The following is a 22199-nucleotide window of genomic DNA, read 5'->3' on the forward strand; positions in this document are numbered from 1 at the left end:
TTGGATGTCCACACAGCAATTACAGCTGCTAAATTGTTGCTGGGGAATTGCCATGGTGTATGAGGTGTTTCTTAAGTTGTTCGTAATAAGTTGTGGCTACATGTTGTTAAAAATGAATGGGAGTCTATGAGAGGAACGAGGGATGAAAAAATGAAACATAGATGAGCGAGGGTCAGTGTGGCTGAGGATTAGAGCTTGGGGACCTGGCCTGAGTGAGTACATGTACTTTGGTGGTTGTCGAGAAAAAGACAGTCTTGTAAGGGCTCCAGAATGAATGGGAGTCTAAGGGAAGAATGAGGGATGAAAAAACGAGTGTGGCTGTGGATTCACTATTATCTGTAAACATGGACCGTCAGACTGATATTCCGAGTGAATGAGCTGCTGTGCGGCTGTAATTAATACGAGCTGTGCTGCCCTGCAGATAAAGGGACGGTGCAGAAGGTCATCGTTCTGCCCAGAGACGACCTGCAGACGGAGGAGCTGGTCTTGGAGGAGGTCGAGGTCTTCAAGGTCGGCTCATTTCTTCTTTCTTTATTTCCTTCATTACTTTAGTGTTTTACTTGGAATTTTGTCGAGTAACATCATCGATTGCTGGTAGATAACAGTCGGTATTATCGTATTAGGATATTTCTCTTTCTTCTCTTTTCTATGTTCACTGTCATTTTGTTCCGTTTTCATTGTTTTTTCCCTCGTCTCTTTTACATTTCTTGTCTTTTTGTTCTTCCTTTCCATTTTCTTTCGTTCTTTCTTTCCATTTACATGTATGCATTAGGCAGATGCTCTGATCCATTATCACAGTATCACAGTTAACACTTCATTAATGTCACAGTGGTGAATGAATGGGGGTTTTACCCAAGAGCTCCTGCTGGTGGAGGTTCTGTTCTCTGTCTGTTCTCTATTCTTCTTTGTTTTGTATCTCTTATGTATCTGCGCAGAATGTTTGAATGTCTCTCTCTCTCTCTCTCTCTCTCTCTCTCTCTCTCTCTCTCTCTCTCTCTCAGGTACCGACTCCTATAACAACTATGAAGATTTCGTCTAAAAGGGTAAGAATAAGAATCTGATGCTCTGCCTCAAACATCCTAAACCTTCATCTGCTTCAGTAAAATAACAGATAAAGGCTCTAAACTGTGTGTGAGTTGAGCTCCGAGTCGATCAGCTCCGAGTCGAGCAGCTCCGAGTCGCTCAGCTCCGAGTCGCTCAGCTCCGAGTCGTTCAGCTCCGAGTCGATCAGCTCCGAGTCGCGCAGCTCCGAGTCGCTCAGCTCCGAGTCGTTCAGCTCCGAGTCGAGCAGCTCCGAGTCGCTCAGCTCCGAGTCGTTCAGCTCCGAGTCGCTCAGCTCCGAGTCGATCAGCTCCGAGTCGATCAGCTCCGAGTCGTGCAGCTCCGAGTCGCTCAGCTCCGAGTCGAGCAGCTCCGAGTCGAGCAGCTCCGAGTCGCGCAGCTCCGGGTCGATCAGCTCCGAGTCGCGCAGCTCCGAGTCGCGCAGCTCCGAGTCGATCAGCTCCGAGTCGCGCAGCTCCGAGTCAATCAGCTCCGAGTCGCGCAGCTCCGAGTCGTGCAGCTCATCAGTTTGCTGTTAAAAAGTTTCTCACATGTGAATCGAGTCCGTTTTTGCCAGACGTCGTGTGTGTGTGACTGATTTGAAGTGACAGATCTTTAAAAACAAACAAATAAATAAAAATCACCATCATGTACTGTGGTGCGCGTCCCGCTGTGCTGTCGTGGGAAAAGGAATTTCAGTGTCTTCGCATTTGGTTTGAATTTATAGCCTAAAACCAAATAATTCTTTCTAATCAGAATCTCGTGTGGATCCTGCAGCATGAATGCGCAATGAGCTGAACTCCTGCACCTCTGGGTGTTTTCTGGCAGTCACTGTTTATTACAGCAGATATTACTCAGTTGCATCATATTTCATGCAGTGAAAGGGAAAAATAAACAAGCACTTTGGCCTCGTGTTGGTGAACGAACAAAGTCATTTACAATCAGTATCTAATATGGTGATCATGTAAAAGAAAGAAAAAATTTATATAAAAAAATGTATAAATGAATTAGTTAATTAATATATAAACATCCAATGTGACTATCATGTAAACAAAGGAGGGAAAAATGAATTATAATCAGTAAATCCACTGTGGCTATCAAATAAACAGTAAAATCATTTATAAAGTTGTGTGTGTGGTTTTAATAACCATAAAAATCATAAAAAGCAAAAAAAAAAACATGCACTTAAAAAAAAAAATTCATTACATTACGTTAAAAACGGATAGTATGTTATATTCGTAGGATTAAATGTAAAAACGGGATCAGTGGATGATCATCCCACCATCCTGAATCTGCACCGTCCACTCAGGTGGTTGAATGTTAATGTAAAAACACGTGAACATTATTCTACTGTATGTATATATGTGGACGTCCTCTGAGTGTTTTGTTTGCATGTTGTTGTTTACAGCAACAGCTGTACGTGGCATCGGTGGTGGGCGTGACCCAGCTGGCCCTGCACAGATGTGACGTGTATGGCGAGGCATGTGCTGACTGCTGCCTGGCCCGAGACCCCTACTGCGCCTGGGATGGCAAGTCCTGCTCACGATACTCCGCCTCGCACAAGAGGTAAACACCAAAACACAACACAGTCCAGTATAAACACTGAAACTCTCCACACTGCACCCTGCACTGCTGGTAGCACCTGTGGCGGGGGGAATGAAGGAACCGTCAATTTCTTCAGACCATCCCTTCAACATGGTGGTGGTAGTATGGGGGAGGACTGATTGAGGGGCGGGTCTCTGAGAACTTAGGCTGGAGCTCTGGGCAGCTGCCTATAGCCAGAAGACAATAGATGAAGAATTTTAAGACCATATAGCCCACCTGTCTGACCTGGACTGGGAGTTATGTGATGCAGTCAAGCCCACCTTAAACTCTAAATGCATTTCCCCTGCCACACACACACACACACACACACACACAAACACACACTCTCACACACACAACTTTTTTTCTAAAATCTGCAGTGAAGCTGTTTGTTATTCTAACATGTTATTGAAAGATTTCAAATGCAGCTGTTTGTCCCACTCGAGATCAGAGACTTCAGTGGTCTTTGTCCCCCTCGAGGGCAGTTGAAAATAAATTTCTCTTATTTTGCGAATGTTGGCTGCCTTTTAGGCGTAGCCGGAGACAGGACGTCAAATACGGGAACCCCATACGGCAGTGTCGGGGGTACAATTCCAACGGTGAGTCCAACAGACAGCGACACAGCAACGTTTACTGCACAGCTGCTTCTCAAACATACCGTCGTGTGTCAAATGATGTTTTGTTGGTTTTCTAAGTGAATATGAGCTCCACTGTGGAGAACACACTTTAGTGCACACTACACTTTGCTAAATGTAACATATTTGGGGAAAAGAACAATTAAAGTGTGGCCTGTGCCGCATTTTAATGTCTTATTTTCTCCAAAATGTTTAAAAATAAATAGGCACTGAAATTTTAAGCCTCCTGGGTCATTATTCTTATTTAACTATTATGTTTGCATCAAACTTTTTGTTTTTCTTTTTTCCTCTATTTTCTGGAAACATCTTGGTCACATCACAGCCAATAAGAACACTCTGGAGACGGTGCAGTACGGGGTGGAGAGCAGCAGCACCTTCCTGGAGTGCCAGGCCAGATCTCCACACGCAGCTATTAAATGGCACCTGCACAGAGACAACAGTGACCGCAGGAGAGAGGTACACACACACTAACACACACACACACACCACATACACACATGCACTATCATACACAAACACACACTAACACACACACACACCACATACACACATGCACTATCATACACAAACACACACTAACACACACGCACACCACATACACACACTGGCATACACACACTGGCATACACACATGCACTACCATACACAAACACACACTAACACACACACACACACACACCACATACACATTCACACACACACACACACACACACACACACACACACACACACACAGACACACACACCACGTACACACCCCCACACACACCACATACACACACTAATTCACACATGCACTACATACACAAACACGCACTACATACACAAACTCACACCACATACACGTACACACACACTAACACACACACACACACACACACACAAAACCACGTACACACCCCCACACACACCCCTCATACACACACACACACACACACACCACACACACTCATATACACACACCACATACATATACACACACCACATACACACACTCATATATACACACACACTCACACACCACATACACATAAACACACACGCACTCATTCACACATGCACAAACACACACACACACACACGCGCGCTCATACACTCAAACACACAAACACACAGTGACCGCAGGAGAGAGGTACACACACACCAATGACTGTGAACATGCTTTCCTTCATTAGTTTAGAGTAGTTTACTGTATTACAGCAGGTCCATTTAGAGAATATCAGGTGTGAATATCAGTGACAGTAAGAATGAAGGTGCTGCTGTGCTGCTGTGGGAATAACTGTAACTGATATTTAGAGATTTAAACAGGCTCTATTATAAGTAAGTCTCTCTCTCTCTCTCTCTCTCTCTCTCTCTCTCTCTCTCTCTCGCGCTCTCTCGCGCTCTCTCTCTCTCTCTCTCTCTCTCTCTCTCTCTCTCTCTCTCTCTCTCTCTCTCTCTCTCTCTCTCATCTCACTCTCATCTCACTCTCTTCTCTCTCTCTCTCTCTCTCTCTCTCTCAGGTTCGTTCAGACGGACGAGTGCTGAAGACAGATCAGGGTCTGCTGCTTCGCTCGCTGCAGCCGTCCGACTCGGGCACCTACGTTTGCACAGCGACGGAGAAGAACTTCAAACACACACTGGTCAAGCTGCAGCTGGTGGTGCTGTCCAGCCAGGCGGTCAACAACGTCCTGGTGGAGACGGGGCGGCCTTCTCCTTCCAACCTGCAGGCCAGCGCATGGACGCCCAGCACCGGACAGTACAAGGACCTGTTGACCATCCTGAGCCAACCGGAGATGGGCCTGATCAACCAGTACTGTCAGGACTACTGGCAGCTGGGAGACCAAACAAGCAGCAGCTTCAAACCCAAAGACCTCAAAGAGCTCAAAGAGCAGAAAAAGCCACGCAACCGCCGGCATCACGGCGAGGAGGAGGAGGACGAGGAGGAGACATGAGGGGGCGTGGCCAAACAAGGCCCCAGTAAACATGGGAAAGACTCGATAAAAACAGAAAAAAGAAAATCGACAAAAACTTCCGAACTTTTGCAAGACCGAAAAAAACACAAAACACATTTTAACACATAAAGATATCATACGCAGTATTTATTGTAGGTTGTAAATAGTAAGATTCTGTGGATTTCTTTGTACTTAAATAGAGAACCGAAAAGGCAGAACGCTCTTTGTGTATAGGGCAGATATTATTGTTATATCATTTTTATTGTCATTACGAGATATAAAAGGAGAAAAAAAGAACATTTCCATTTTTCGGGCATTGACAGCTGTTTGGACGACTGCCGTGTTTTGACGACTGTTGTTGATGCACAAGAAACTGGACGATGAAGCGGTTGTGGTAGAAGAGAGAAGGAGAAAAAGAATGGACTCACGGACTCGCATGAGAACCCACGGCCGTAGCCCAGTGTGTTGTGGTCAGTCTGCTACAAAGCGGCTCGTCATGGACTCCTGTACAGTCTTCCCATTTCGGACATCATCTTATATATATATGCACAAAACATCCATTATTGCACATTTTTGGCAGTTTGCAATATTAATCTCACGTGAACTGAAAGAAGGTCGGCTCAGTCACTGTTTCACAGCCTGGAGGGGCTCAACTCGGACCCCTGGGTCGAGGGTCTTGGCTCGGACCCCAGAGTCGAGGGGCTCGGCTCGGACCCCAGAGTCGAGGGGCTCAGCTCGGACCCCAGAGTCGAGGGGCTCAGCTCGGACCCCAGAGTCGAGGGGCTCAGCTCGGACCCCAACTTCGAGGGGCTCGGCTCGGACCCCAGAGTCGAGGGGCTCGGCTCGGACCCCAACTTTGAGGGGCTCGGCTCAGACCCCAGATTCGAGGGTCTCGGCTCGGACCCCGGAGTCGAAGGGCTCAGCTTGGACTCCAACTTCGAGGGTCTCGGCTTGGACCCCAGAGTCGAGGGGCTCAGCTCGGACCCCAGATTCGAGGGTCTCGGCTCGGACCCCAGATTCGAGGGTCTCGGCTCGGACCCCAGATTCGAGGGTCTCGGCTCGGACCCCAGATTCGAGGGTCTCGGCTCGGACCCCAGATTCGAGGGTCTCGGCTTGGACTCCAACTTCGAGGGTCTCGGCTTGGACCCCAGAGTCGAGGGGCTCAGCTTGGACCCCAACTTTGAGGGGCTCAGCTTGGACCCCAACTTTGAGGGGCTCAGCTCGGACCCCAACTTCGAGGGTCTCGGCTCGGACCCCAGAGTCGAGGGACTCAGCTTGGACCCCAGTGTTAATGGGCTCAGCTCGGACCCTGGCCTCACTCCAGGTGGACACTGTCTGGATTAGGTTCTTGTTCACATCTTGCTGAGGTTCTGATATCATACAGTACCGGTCATCAATTTGGACACAGCTGATTAAATGTATATTTTAATGCACTTAAAAAAGATGGTTCCTCAGGGGTTCTTTAGTAAAGGCAGTGGTTCTGTATAGATTATATAAAGCATATTTACATAGAACCATTTCATGCTTAAGTGGTTGAAATGGTTCTTCAAAATATATGGAGATGTGTTGTATATGGTTCTATATAGAACCTTTTTGAAAAATTTTTCTATATAGCACCAAAAAGGGTTCTGCCACTGTTACAATGTCAAGCTTGTAACAATAAAAGAACCTTTTTTGATCCTTAGAACCATATACAACACACTCAACCAGTCTGAAGAATCATGCAAGTATAAAAGGTTCTATATAGTACTGTTTTTTTTTTTTTTTTTTTTGTGTGTGTGTTGACTTGTTTCTTCAGATTGATGGAGATGTGTTGCATATGGTTCTGTATAGAACCTTTTAAAAAATATTTCTATATAGCACCAAAAAAGGGTTCTGCTACTGTTACAATGTCAAACTTATAACAATAGAAGACCCCTTTTTGATCCTTAGAACCGTATACAACACATTCTCCACCAATCTGAAGAACAATTTACGCATGAGATGTTTCTGCGTAGTATTCATGGTTCTAAACAGCTACCGAAGAACCCTGGAAGAAAGTTCTGTTAAAGAACCTCTCGATGAATGGCTCGGCAAAACCATTAAAAAAGCATTTGGGAGTTAAAATTTAAAGAACTTAATGTAAATGTTGTAGGAAATATATTTTGCTATGGAACCTGTCTAGAACTTTCTTCTTCAGTAAAGGCAATGCTTCTGTTTAGATTATAGAACCTATTCATATAGAACCATTTCATGCTTAATCTGTTGAAATCGTTCTTCAGATTGATGGAGAATGCATTGTATATGGTTCTGTATAGAACATGTATAAAACATAAAACGGTTCTATGTAGTACTCATGGTTCAAAATAGTACCATTGTCTTTACTGAAGAACCCTTGATGAACCTTTTTTTTTTAAGTATAATCCTAAAGACACTCTTCAAAATAAAGGTCTCAAAAACGTTTAATTGGAATGATGCCACTGAAGAACCCATAAAGTTCTTCCGGAAAACACCTCTGCTAAGAACCTCTCAATGAATGTCTCTGTAAAACTGTGTTGAAGAGCTTCCAATGTGAATGTTCTAGGAAATGCCTTTTGCTCTGGAACCTTTGTAGTACGCTCTTTCCTCTTTAGTAAAGGCACTGTTTGGATGTAGACCCATGCACCCTCGTTTGAATGCGTAGTTGGTTCTCTGCACTGGAGAACCACCGAGTACCACTTCATATTACGGCTACCTTCATAAAGGGTTTATAAATGGTTATTACTGCTTATTAATTAGGTCATAATTAACCAGAAGAGGTTCTTCTTCAGTCCAGAACCTCCTTTGGCACAGTTTTTAAATCTGTGTTCTAAGTTAAGTAAAGCTAAGATGGAAGGAAAGGGACGCACGGTATCGATCGTGATGTCCATCGTATTGATCAGTATCGATCAATATCTGTTCATGATCACAATCGATCAGAATTGGACCGATTTGGCTGATATTTCAGATATTTGATGTTTAGGTGACGCTGGGCTCCTAATGTCAGTGTTTCGTTTTATTTTGCAGCGTTTGTGACCGACGGGAATACGTGTTACATTTCTCCGTGGTGCCGGTCCAGGCTAGGCTCACTTCGCTGCTGTTCAAACCAAACCGTATCTCCATTTTTATCATTTTTCAGTTTTTGACATAGTTTGAAAAAGCCCGTCGTCCTTTACGCTGCGTGTAAATTCCATGATGAATGGACTGAAAGAAACAACCCCAAATGACTTGGGAAACATTCTGGTTCCATTGACTTACATTGAAAGTAAAGTAGGTTTTTCCTTCTCCTGTAAAGTTCTGTTTTGCAGATACGAGGTTTTGGTCCGACAGCAGCGATACGCATCAGTATCAGCAGATATGTACATAAATATTAGATATCGGCCCACAGTCCTCCTCTCTGTGCATTGCTAGTTGTATTTGTTAAACAAATGTGTGTTATTTTATAGTTTTCCATCATGTGGATAACGAGAAACAACCCTTCCTGCGTAGCTGTGTCCTAATTTTGACTGGTACTGTACATTTCCAGGTGATTCTGAGGCAGTGTGGTCAGTAAAGGTCAGAATCCACAGGGCCACGGACACAGCCAAGCGTTTGAAACCACTGTAGAGGACTTTGTTTTTCACGTTTGCCACTTTAGAGAAGAATAAAAGCACAAAACGTCTCGCCACGGCGACGCACCGCGACTCAGCACGAGCCCAACAGTGAGGAAACAGCTCACCATCTGACCATCTGACCACCTGACGAAAGCTATGTAAAGTCCTCGCGCTGCGGAGCGCTTTTCTGGATCTGCTCTTTGGGAAGCTGGCTTTTCACTGTGTGCATGACTAATGTATTCGTACTGTAATTAGAGAACTGACAATGCTACGTTGCTGTTATGATGATGATGATTTTCATTTTCTCTTCACGTTTTTGGTGCAAACTCTCAAGTTCTTCCATGAATCAGGAGGAAGATGCTCAGCTGAGGGAGGTGGTCTTGACCTGTGAACACCTGCTGACCTGTTCATCTGACAGTTCTGGACGTTATGTTGTGACTTTCCTGGGAAAAAAACAAGCTGTCCCGAATCGGCCCCTCCCCTTTCCAGCCGGAGGGAGAGGCTGAACCATTTACTGCTCGTTTTGTGTCTTTAGAAATGTTTGTGTTTGTTTTTCTTTTCCTTTCTGTTTTGTTATCGGACTAAAGACTAAATGCACAGCTGATGTTATTATTGTAATGACTGTAATGTAAATCACTTCCTGTCCCCTCTCTTGTTGTTGTTGCTGACTAATAAATTAAAGCTCTATATTTTATAGAAATCCAGTACTTCATTTTATTTTTCATCACCTAAAGCCGACGTGTGCTTGTGGCCCGTAAAGCATCGAGGGTGTTGTGATGTAATTGGATGTGTGTTTATATACAGGCGTGTGCAGAAGTTTGAACGCCGCTGGTCAAACGTTTTGCACGTTTTGTTGATCTTCTTAGTGTGAATAAATGAACACGTGCGCTGCAGGGAAGACGCCGTAATGTGACGTGTAACTGCACCATTTCTATTTGCTTGCTTAGTTTAAAATAGCAGGATAAAAATAAAATAGAAAATGTGTCATAACTGCTGCTCACGCCACGTTTTAGGGCTTAGAACATGCACCAAACATGTCACTGTAAATAAATAAATAAATAATAGGAAAATAAAGATAATATGTGGACAAACTGTACATAAACATCCTGTATACAGACAAAGTTTTGCCTATAAATTGCAGAAAAGTAATAGCTTTGACCAACTATAGCATTTGCTATACAGTCCATTCACTTTATGTAACTATCATGTTGTAGAACTGTAATTACATAATTATTACATGGGAATTTATATGGGAATATATTTGACTGCAGTGTGTATTGATCGCTTTTTCTGCACTTCTAACTTTTTGTCAAGAAATGCCAAAAATACACTTGCGTAAATGTTGAATAACACATCTATAAAGCAATTCTAATTTATAAATATATTTATGAACAGCTTGTGTTTGTTAATTACAGGATTACCTAAGATGTTGTGCAGCAAATGACAATATATTGATATAAAGTGCCTTAAACTCAAATGACACGGGCATTAGCTCCGTTTATAACACTGTTATTATCATTACTGTCATTAGTACTACTTAACTGAACCTCTAAGGCGGAGTCCTAGTAAAGAGAACAGTATATCGGTTCTATGGAAGGTTTTGATGCCATCAAACCTCCAAAAAAGTGTTTGTTGTTCATATTTTCCCATATACGAGAATATACATGTAAATACACATATTACTCGGACGTTATGCGTTATAACCGTGTTATAAATGTAAAAAAAAGTCACTTTTAACAGGTTTAATGTCCTTTATGTCAAGATGATGATGCCATTTACTTCAGCAAACATCTCACAAGAACTTCATCAATGCCCAAGTGTTGCTTTATAAACACGCTTCTCACTGTTTATACATGTGCTATGAAGTCGCTATAAAAGTAGTGAAATAAATGACCCCGTTTTTCCTTTTCAGACAGTACAAAACAGCCTTGTGCCCTCCACAGACAAGCTTCTGTTCTTCTGTTATCTGATTGGCTGCTCAGATCTGAGGCACTCCTTTCTGGGCTGTTGTGTCCAGTGCACTGCCCTGACCTTTGCAGATATAGCCACATCAATGTCCAGAAAGTGTCCGGAAAGCCTCAGTGCCCTCAGAAAGGAATTTCCGACCGAAGGCCCACTCAGCACGGCACCGAAAGCCGCTCAGTGTTCTGCTCTTATCTAGGAGAGCCATCGGAGCGAGGAGCCGTCATCGTCCAGTCACGGAAACCTTCTGCCCACTCATGAAGTCTCTCTATTCATGGCTGCAGACGGCTTGTTGTTTTCTTTTCTGTCCATTCAGGTGAGCGGTCAGAGCTGCTGTACGGCCTCGTCAGAATGGCATGAAAACGGCGTCTTTTGAGTGGCGTCATATTACTGTACGAGTCTTTTATCTCCCCCAGAGGGTCGGACTGGGGGTCAAATGCGCTGGCATCAGAACACGTCAGCCTGCCGGGTTTCAGACAATACGAGTGAGTGAGGTCAGTCAAGATCGCACGATAAGCCTCTGTGGGCAGGCGCTGTCTGGCATCTCAGTGTCTGGCATCCAGCACTGATTAGGACAGACATACGTGCCATCAGTGTCGTGACGAAGCCTCTGAAACGGTCGGCTTATAGGAAGAAGTCCAATATCAGTTAAGTTGATGTAGCAAGACTCCAGGTAATTGTGGAGCAGTTCTGTGTCCATCCATCAGGAAATGGCCACACGATGTAAAGGACAGCTGACGTTTTCAAACGGTGTGATGTTTAGATCTGGCAATGACGAGGTTAGACCGCTAGCTCACCAGTAGAGGGCGCACTGCTGAAGCTACCACTGCTACATAAAAGATGATTACATTTTTTATTCCTTTACTGAAACGGCACGTCTTGCCTCATCATTTGAGCTCGCTGAACTGATATTAAGAGAACAGAATCTGTTTCACGCTCTGTTTGAAGTTTAACGAGCTCTATATTTTAAGACAAGCAGGTCAAAACACTGAGTAGTGTTTTATAGAGTAAAAGCGCAGTGAGGGTCTATTAATAGAGTTACACTCATTTCTATTGAACTTTAAAGATCTTTCTTAGTTATATGACATTGAGTTTGTTTCCTTGATATAATGCGTTTATAATGCATCTATAAAACACCTGTAATAAATATAAAGTCCTCTTACACTGTGACAAGCAGTTTTTCTCAATTAATATGGGTATAAGTAGTAATAATAACTCAATAAAGATAATAATAATAATAATAATAATAACTCAAACTAATAAAGATGATGATAATAATAATAATAATAACTCAAAATAATAAAGATAATAATAATAATAACTCAAAATAATAAAGATAATAATAATAATAACTCAAAACAATAAAGATAATAATAATAATAACTCAAAATAATAAAGATAATAATAATAACAATAACAATAATAATAATAATAACTCAAAATAATAAAGATAATAATAATAATAATAATAACTCATAATAAAGATAATAATAATAATAATAACTCAAAATAATAAAGATAATAATAATAATGATAATAACAGCTTTATTTATGCTATTCATTTTTACGTGGTGTTTTGTTAGCTGCCAAGAGACCAGCTTGTTTGTGCTTATTATGAAGAAAAGGGCCATAATAAACTGACATAACATTAAAATAAGACAAATCAGTGGTTATCGTCATTTTTAATGGTGAAAATTCTCACATTTCTGGGTTTTGGTCGCCCGCGGGCACCAAAGAATCAGGACACCCTACCCCTGACGTGAGCAGGTATAACGGAGGGATAGGGCTAAGTGGTAGGGGTGAGGGGTGAAATGGGATCGGGCCTTAATCTGCTGTCACATTCGAGTGTCGATGGAACTTACGCTGGCATGACTTTTCTCACCAGAGCTGAAAAGTGGACGCTGCAGCGGCCAGTCAGTGGAGAGCCACACTCAGAAATGAGCACTAACCATCGCAAGACTGGGTGATCAACGGCAGCATGCGGCCAGAAGAGGAGCCTGTGAGGACCTGCAACTCCGAGATGGTGAGGTGACATGGCAGAATCGAAGATGCTCATTTGATGTTTGGGTTCCTGTTGGTCACACATTACAGGTCAGTAATAAGAGAGTAAGAACGTACAATAACACCGGGAACAAGTTGCACCTGATGTGGTCATTTTCAGGCGGTCACTAAATAACAAGTTCATAACTGTAACTGTAACAAGGTGGTGAAGAAACAGCCCAGAAGTATGCGCTGTTTATTCTAGCTGTTAATAAATAATACGTAATAATAATGAATACGTGATGTATTTTTTTATTTGGAATCTCAATCTATTCACTTATTTCTGCACGTTATTGATTACCCACATTACTTAGAAGAACTGAGACACAAGATAGGAGGAGGTTTTCACAGCTCCAGTACAATTTAGCATCACTGTAGTTTCACTGCGGTCACAGCCTGTAACTACGTCTGCACATCATCCAGAGCCAGAAACAGCAGAAACGGGTGGATCAGTATTTCACAGCTCTAATCTCATCACTTCAGCAGAACTACGTCCCTGTTTTGGGGATAATAACCATGATATTATATCGTCCTATAATCAGAATGATATGCTTATTAAGCAGATATTATGCTGTAATAGTTGGAGACCTCATCCCTATAACATTTATAGAGGGAAAAAAAAAGATTTTTTATTTCAAACTTAATAATAACTAGAAAGGGATTATGTAATTTTAAGGTTGGTACAAGTTATTAAACATTTTATTACCAACTTATTACACTGCAGTCACTGATCAGTTATTAACTAGATCACGTAGTTGTAATTTCCATATTAAATTAACTTATTGCCTTTTTTTTACAATTTCATTACCAATTTGTTACGTTAAAATTGCTAACTTATTGTTTACTAACAGCTACAAAATTAGCATGTGCTTTTTATGTTAGTACAACTTGTTAGCATAATATTACCATATTATTACCATATTATTACCAGCGGATTACTGATCAGCAGAGCTACCACTTTTTTCCTAACATTTGTCCAATAAAATGAATTTAACACTAAACTGACCCCATGTTATACTGGGACTGTTAGCTTCTACTCATTCATGGGTAAATAAAAAATGTATATAAAACAATAGTAATAATAATAATGAAGACATAAGTGTACATGCTATGATCTGTATTATAAAGCTGATATAAGCTCCTGTGAATGTTCTGAGATGTTCAAGTAATAAAAAGCCATTTTTGTAAACAATAAACAAGTTTGTTGCTGTATCAGTGACCGTTCCATCACTGGTCATGAGGCTGAGAGGCTGGTTTCACTCTGAACGCTGGTGACTGGACTGACGGATGTTCTGCGGAGGATCATCAGGTTTGCAGCACCACCACCCGCTGCATTCAACTGATGACAGACGAGTAAAGCGTAATGACTTCTTTCAGCCACTAGAGGACAGACTTTAACAAGCTTGACACACTTTGGGTCACAGACTCCTGAGCAATATGAAATAAAAGCAGACTAACGAATGACTTTCGATCAAAGAACGACTTTCTGTGAACTGAAGTGAGGGAATCTGCTAATGAGCTTCAAAGTAATGTCGTTAGGAGGTTCATCTGTTCTTAGTGTAACGCTGTATTACTGTCGTGACGACGGAAGAAGAAAAGACACGTTCTTAACTGTAAATGGACAGTAACAAGATGTTTACATGCTGTCCTTTTAATGGACGTCAGTGGAAGCAGATCTTTCCTCCAAGTAATTTTGGGCCACTTGTTTGGTCCGTTCATTATGAAATGTACACACAATGTATAAGATATTAAGCGTTTCCAAATTATGTCGGAAACTGGAAAACTGGGAAAACTGAGATATGAGCTTTTCTTCTGACAGCATTTATAGACCGTTCCAAAACATCAGCAGGCCGTTGCTGTTATTTTGTTTGCCGAGGTAAAACAGATGAATAATCAGTGAATAATCTAATATTTGAGTTTACTTTTCTCCTAAAACAAGTTCTGGGCTATTTAATTGACAAATGCCTTTTTAAAGCCTTTGTTTAAAGTTGGTTGAATAAAGGCCAGAAACGCAGAAGCCTGTAGATTCCAGTCAATATTTACAGAGTTCTGTAAACACTGTTCCCAGAAAACGAAAAAAGCTAGATTGATTCAGTTTGTAGCTGATGAGAAACACAAAGCACGAGTTATCAGCTGTTTCTCCTCCCAATAAAACCCATCTGTCTAGCTATCCGTCCATCCGTCCGTCCATCTGTCTGTCTGTCTGTCTGTATATATTTATAGTCATACACAAACATGTTCACACCAAAAAGCAACTCCAATCTGAACCTGAACCAGCAGATTGTGATCGTATATCTATATATATATATGTAAAACTACATATATGAACTACATGCTGCAGATTCATACTGGAATACAATCACTCCAGCACTCTAGTGTTCCAGCATGAAGCCGCTTTGAACCATCTGGCTCTGTTGTGCCGAACACCACTGCAGTGATGAGCGTTCACACTACCAGAGCTTCAGAGGGCCTGGTTAGCTGGTTTAGCCCCAGCTTCATCCACATGAGCATCAGTCCCAAGACCGAAGGCCCAATGACGTCCTTACACACTGCGTCACTGCAAGTGAGAGAAACTTCAACTCTCAGCACCTGCTGATCACACAGCCCCTCCACACTCACTGCTCACTGTCAGGATGAAGCTCTTCCTCTCCGAGCGCTGCTCAGAGTTTAATCCTAATCACACGCAGGAGTAATCCAGATCTGCTGAGCACAGGAGCTCAGAACGGCACAAAAGACTATTTCTAGTCAATACAGCCGTTAAGTACAAGAGAATTTTTCTAGAGATATATAAGAAAATGGATATGAGATAATTCACTTGCATAAAGAAAGTGGTCAGGTGATCATTCAAGAAATGATCAAAGGCTACAGAGGAAATAGTGGTCCTAATAATCACCTGGGAGGCCTGGGAGACCATATCTGTCCCCACAAGCCGGGACTTCACCACACGACTTTGACCCCGATTTCATCCCTGATTCTCAGTCTGGCCGAGTCTGTGCTGGTCAGCTCTCATCTGCAGATTTTTGGGTCAGTCGGAGTCGACAGTTGGAAAGAGGATCGTGGTGTGTGTGAGGGGCGGGGTCTCATATTTCTGGTCACCTGATTGAGTTTCAGACCAAAGTTTATCAAACATGTTTGTTTTTTTCAAGCCAACTCTATTGTAATCTAGTGTAAACTGATCAATGACCCAATCTGAATGGATTCCTGCAACAGCCAATCAAAACTGAGAGCGTGAGTTCAGTTCAGCAGCAGTGCAAAAGTTTAGCGTGACCTTCAAAAAAAAAAACAATAAAAAGCCAAAACCAGTCGGACAGCGTGAGGCGCCCAGTGTTTTAGAATTTGTTAAGACTTTAAAAGTCGTGTGGTGAACCCGAGGCTTTAGATAAACAGCACTTAAAGCTTTGGTCTCTGAGAGAGAGGAGAAAATGAAGCTGCTTCAGATCTGAAAACATCCACAGGTGTTTCTGTCCATCCTTCCACTGGGAGAAGACCCCTCAGTGCTGTGGGTCTGAAAGGATGTGGAGCTCAACACCACTGAATGGGTTTGATTGCTTCAGAAAATCATCAACCAGCTTCTAGGACTAAGCTTTGGAGGCGTGTCTGCAGATTCTTTGAGGAGCTGAAAGTGAGTCTCCTGAAAAAAATGCAAACTGGAACAAAGGCAAAGACTCTAAATACTGAAAATATGTATTTCATTGCTGATTCTTCTCTCAGATTTCCTGTTGAACCTGTACTAAAGGGCCTGGTTAAGGATAGTCTTTTACCCAGTACTGTACGGGTCCAAACATTTGTAGATACCAGGGTTTCTTCTGAAATGAAGGGTGTTAATAGACAGTTTGTCCCCCTCCGCTGTTGTAACAGCCTCTACTCTTCTAGGAAGGCTTTACACTAGATGTTGGAACATTGCTGTGAGGATTTGATTGAGCATTAGTGAGGTCAGGTATTGATGTTGGATGGATCTCCAGCTCATGTATTGATGTTGGTGCTGGATCTCCAGCTCATCCCAAAGGTACTGGAGCTCCATCACTCCAGAGAACGCAGCTCTACTGCTCTACAACCCACAGTTCCACTGTCCCACAGCCCCAACGCTGGAGGCTTTATGCTTCTCTAGCCCACACTTGGCATTGGTCATGGTGACCTTCGGCTCATATGCAGCTGCTCTAATCTCTGATTGTCTCATTCTATTGCCAAAGCCTTTTCATGGAGATGATTACACAACTGTATGAAGCGTAGTTTGGAGAATTCTGACCAACCAGGGAGTTTTTCAACTGCGCATTGGAAAATAAGAATTGACCTAAACAGGAACGTGTAAAGGTGATTATTTACCTCCTCGAGCGACAGACGAAACAATATTAATTAAGTGATACTTTTTTTAATCCTCCACATTTAACCCATCCGTGAAGTGAAACACCACATACACACTAGGGGGCAGTGAGCACACTTGCCCGGAGCGGTGGGCAGTCCTATCCACGGCGCCCGGGGAGCAGTTGGGGGTTAGGTGTCTTGCTCAAGGACACCTCAGTCATGGACTGTCGGCGCTGGGGATCAAACCGGCAACCTTCCGGTCACAGGGCCAGCTCCCTGACCTCCAGTCCACGATTGCCCCCTTAATTAATTAATTAATTAATTAATCTTAATCAAATCATTATTCACTGTTTGTCTTGTTGTTCATTCCATGGCTTTCTGGAGATTCTAATGTGGCTAATTAGCTACCTGACTCTCGCTAGTTATAGTTACCTTAATATCTGATGTACTGTACTTTTCTGTACTCACACGTCTACAATTACACACAACCATGTGTGGAATCAAGCAACATTAATATCTCTCTAGAGATTATCTTAGCTTATATATTAACCCTTTACAAAGGAATATTACTAAAAACATCTAGAAACATCAACATACAGTTGTAGTTTATATCGTGGGGCACTCGATATTGAACTTACAACAGTGCTTGGAGACTTTATTATATAAATGAAGGCTTTGCTAAATTGTTCAAATCGTCGCCAAAACCGACATTTCAAGGGACTGAAATTTAAAAGGGAAATATACATATTTCAGACGCAAGTTAGAAACTTAAAAACTGCACAGAATCCAGATTTAAAACTTAGCACGGTTGAAGATTTTCACGGAAATTCCTGCTTTGACCTGCTAGAACCTTTGTGTCCCGGCATGGAAGACGTACAATAGAAAAAAGTGGCTCAGCAGCACCGAAACACAACAACACACACTTTTTTGGTGGTGATGTTTTTGTTTATTTTTCATGATTTATTTGTTTTTCTTTTATTACCATCAAACTGATGAAACTCAGAGGAATACAGAGGTTAAAGGTGAGAAAGACCAGAGCCCCACTAGAGCTCCACACATCCAGAAACAACCACGGCATCAAATACACGAGAAAGTGCTGGAAAAAAACAAAAAAGAAGAAGAAAAAACTCAGACAACCAACACAAAAAATGCCAATGTTCTGTACTAAAAAAGCATTGCTTTGAGTCGTATTAACACAGTATTTTGTCGCGGTCTACGTGAACATGTATTCTGTAGTCTGTAAAAACCTTAATTATCAGACAAACACACATATAAATCATTCGTTTATTCTCAAACCCTCTTGGCTTTAGCTTTCAATGGGAAAAAAGGACACAAATACAACAGATAATGTATTATTTCATTAAAAGTCTCAGGTTATAGCCATCAAATCAATGTACAGAACAGGGAAGATACATGAATTCATTCAAGACAAAAGGGGCAGGGGATCTAAATAAATAAATAGACAAATAAATAAAGGAATAAATACACATGCAAAAAAAAAAATCCAGCTTTCAGCAGAAACGTGGCTCACACACACCCAGCCCTCCTCATAAAACCCATGAATATGGCTTATAACTAACCCCCAGGCCTTTTCGATCAAGTCTCAATAGGCTGCTACGTATCTAATCTCATTGAGCAACAGCAACGTTTTAGAAGCTGCTGCTAAACACCACTACCAAAACCTCTTTTTTGGGGTCGAGTGTTAGCCACTACAGTAGCCCACCTAATTCTGTGCCTTAACTCCATATAGCTGGCGACCTGTGCTAGACTCAGTTCCATTAATTTTCGCATGGCTTCCAGTCCACTGAGGTTCATCTACTGCTAAGTTCTGGCCCTGTTCACACCGGGCAGGAGCTTGTCTTGGTGAACCCGATCAGAAGTGGACACGAGAGAAAACCTGGTCCGACAAGTGGGGCTGACCATTCCACTGGCTGCATAAAGTCATGTGCAAAAGTTTGCATTTGTCCAATTAGGATTTGTTGATTTTCTAACTTTTTGTGATGCAATTTATCACAATAACGATATTGCCATGTTGCCTAACCACCCTGACTGCAGTGCACACTCAGCACTTACTCAGCACTTACTTCATTTATTACTCTAACTTGTTAGCATGATGCTTACATACATCACGATTACATCACCAAGTAAACAAGTTAGCTCAAGCTAAGCTAACACACTTTACAGACTGAGCAAAGGCGAATAAGACGCTTTTCAGCAAATTTAACTTTTAATATTGGACAAAATCAAAACATAACATGTGCCATTACTTTTGCACAGGACACATTTCATATATTACTTTTTTTTTTACTACTATTTTTACTATTATTACTAGTAGTTTGGAGGATGTGCTCACCAGGGGTGTTCAAACTTCACATAATAATAACAATAATAACAATAATAATATCATCACAACAGCAAATGATAGAGATGCCCTACATGTTCAATATAGACAGTTTTGTCGCCAATTTTTTCCCAATGTGACATTAATATTCTTATTCCAATCCGTGTCAAACGTTTTGCCAATATCTATAAATATAATGATTAGAAAGCAAAAGACAGGACTATGAATAACTTTGTCATAAACCAATAAATGACAGTAGAGTAAAGAAGTAAAGGATTTCAGGGTAAAATCGTGCTTCTTTCTTTTCATCATTACCGCCTATAAGTAAACAAGACAACAACCTATTCTGGCTTTAATTAGAGTTGACAGGGTTTGATTGTAATGGTGTTTAATTGTAATTGACAGCTATATAATCATTAACACCTATTGGCACTTATGCATCTCAGCTATGTCCTCATTTCTCACCCACCTCCCGAAATATCTCATTTGAAAAAGTTGGTGGGGTGTGTCCCCACTGTCCACCCCTGAAGCACTAAGTAAGCGTGTACAGGTCTGACGTGGTCCGATCACTCCAACCACCTCTGGAGGTGATGGTGGACGATTATGACCACAAAACCCTTATAATGCCAATGCTGAAGTGACTCAATGAGTCCCAGGCAACAACAACGGACTGTCAAGTGCGTCAACACAGCACAGACGGAAGCAGCTTCTTCGTTCTTCGCCTGTTTGTTGGCAAGTTCGGAAATGTAGCCGCACATTTCTGTCTGAGCAGCGAGTGACTGATGGAGAAAATAAGGACGGTACCCTCCCTTCATTCAGGAAGTCGTATTTGAGACATGATGGACGGACCAGATTAAAGCTTTACGTCTCGCTGTCCAGACGTGAACAGGGCCTCAGATCTCTCAGCCACTTCAGCACGAATCGAAAGCTTATCCAGCTTAGAACTGCCTACAAACACCGGAGCCTGAATAGATTCAGTAATTCACCTCATTTACACGCTGGCTATTTACAAAGATCAACAACTGTCCCATCAGCACTGACACATCCTGCCTGCAGGTGGGGTTGGGCAATATATTATACACTCACTGGCCAATTTATTAGGTACACCTAATTGTGTTCAATTAACACAGATAGCTAATCAGCCAATCACACGGCCGCAACTCACCGCATTTAGGCATGTAGAGGTGGTCAAGACGACTTGCTGAAGTGCAGACCGAGCATCAGAACGGGGAAGAAAGGGGATTTAAGGGACTTTGAACGTGGCGTGGTTGTTGGTGCCAGACGGGCTGGTCTGAGTATTTCAGAAACTGCTGATCTGCTGGGATTTTCACGCACAACCATCTCTAGTGTTTACAGAGAACGGTCAGAAAAAGAGGAAATATCCAGTGAGCGGTCAGTTGTGTGGACGAAAATGCCTTGTTGATGTGAGAGGTCAGAGGAGAATGGGCAGACTGGTTCCAGATGATAGAAAGGCAGCAGGAACTCAAATAACCAACCAACATCTCTGAGGAACGTTTCCAACACCTTGTTGAAAGTGTGACACGAAGAATTAAAGCAGTTCTGAAGGCAAAAGGGGGTCCAACCTTTCACTAGCAAGGTGTACCTAATAAAGTGGCCGGTGAGTGTGTATGATATTATAATAATATGGCGTTATCCTGATAAAGTACATCACAATATGCTTTCCTGAGCAAATCGTGGTTCTATACTACTAAATAACTGCATGCCACTACAATAAGAGCACAATTAGCCAAGTTGCCTTTGATTTAGTGCAGTATGTGAAACATTTCATAGAAAATCATAGCGTTTCTAAAATGTGGCAAATGCAAGCTAAACATCAGTGAATTGTGCACTGCACTGAATTGTATTCTCTATTTTCCTGAAGCTGCCTTGCTTTTCCGTAGCTGCTGACTCTGGCTAACGTGACTTGCTAGCACCAAACACGTCCAGCTAGCAGGCAAACTGCTAATATTAAAGGCTGTGACGAAGGTCCAGAAATGAGCTTGTTAGCTAGATAGAAAACCTTATCTAGCTTATCTGTAAAGCAGGTCTTTACCAGTTTATCAAAATAAACAGAGTGACTAGATAGTGAAGCGACAGGGATGGATACTGTCAATATGATTGTAGTGGGTCAATATGGACAAAAGTCCAGGGCCAATTTTTGATCTCGGCCTTGCTTCCTCTCTGAGTGCGATGAAACAAATGATAAGTCTTTATTTGAAGGCTACCTACATAGGGATGTCATAACACATTCATAAGCAATAAACAATATAGCACTGAATAAAAAGCGCTACTTCAGTATTTATGAACGTCTTTTGTCAGTATTTACAAGTTGGTTCTACATGAAGTAATTGACATTATTTTGACATAAGGACCCTTAAATTAGTTTACTTTGCATTTATAAGGCTGTTAAGAGGCATTATTATCATGTCATGGACCTTATAGGGCAGAGGCCTGAGAAGAAGACATAGTTTGGCCAAAAATGAGATGTATCCAATTTACCCTCGACGTAGCTGCTCAGCCAAGACAGCGAAGACCTTGAGCAACAGAAAATTCAGTGATGTATTTCTACAGAAACTATTTGGGCTATTTGGGTGTCTACTGAGTTGTAGACCAGTTGTAAACCAACGAAGCATCTGGGGGAAGTGGGAAAATGTGCACATGTGATTTTTCAATGTATAAAAATATCATCACTAGACCTCTGGCGTATTACTCTGGACAGACGCCTCCATCACTTTATGTGCGGTCAGGTCAGAATAATTTCATAAAACAT

General features: G+C 42.0%; 2 protein-coding genes across 5 annotated transcripts in view; one reads left to right on the forward strand and one right to left on the reverse strand.

Moving 5' to 3' along the window:
• The window catches only part of sema3fb (sema domain, immunoglobulin domain (Ig), short basic domain, secreted, (semaphorin) 3Fb), a 106145-nt gene extending 100920 nt beyond the window's left edge, over positions 1-5225 (forward strand). For 2 of the 4 annotated variants that reach the window (XM_037532555.1, XM_037532557.1), the window contains 6 exons: positions 422-510; positions 1002-1043; positions 2450-2607; positions 3145-3224; positions 3583-3716; positions 4763-5225. In XM_037532555.1, coding sequence (XP_037388452.1) covers positions 422-510; positions 1002-1043; positions 2450-2607; positions 3145-3224; positions 3583-3716; positions 4763-5194 — 935 coding nt within the window. In that variant the 3' untranslated portion in view covers positions 5195-5225. The remainder of the gene's footprint in view (positions 1-421; positions 511-1001; positions 1044-2449; positions 2608-3144; positions 3225-3582; positions 3717-4762) is intronic. The other 2 variants (XM_037532556.1, XM_037532558.1) reach the window with 1 other exon arrangement.
• A 12802-nt stretch (positions 5226-18027) lies between these two features.
• Positions 18028-22199, reverse strand: part of camkvb (CaM kinase-like vesicle-associated b) — a 111978-nt gene continuing 107806 nt past the window's right edge. The window contains exon 14 of the mRNA XM_037532303.1: positions 18028-18184. Within this exon, the coding sequence (XP_037388200.1) occupies positions 18132-18184 (53 nt within the window). The 3' untranslated portion in view covers positions 18028-18131. The remainder of the gene's footprint in view (positions 18185-22199) is intronic.

This window comes from Pygocentrus nattereri, chromosome 21 (assembly GCF_015220715.1).
Source record: "Pygocentrus nattereri isolate fPygNat1 chromosome 21, fPygNat1.pri, whole genome shotgun sequence".
In the NCBI taxonomy this organism is placed as follows: domain Eukaryota; kingdom Metazoa; phylum Chordata; class Actinopteri; order Characiformes; family Serrasalmidae; genus Pygocentrus; species Pygocentrus nattereri.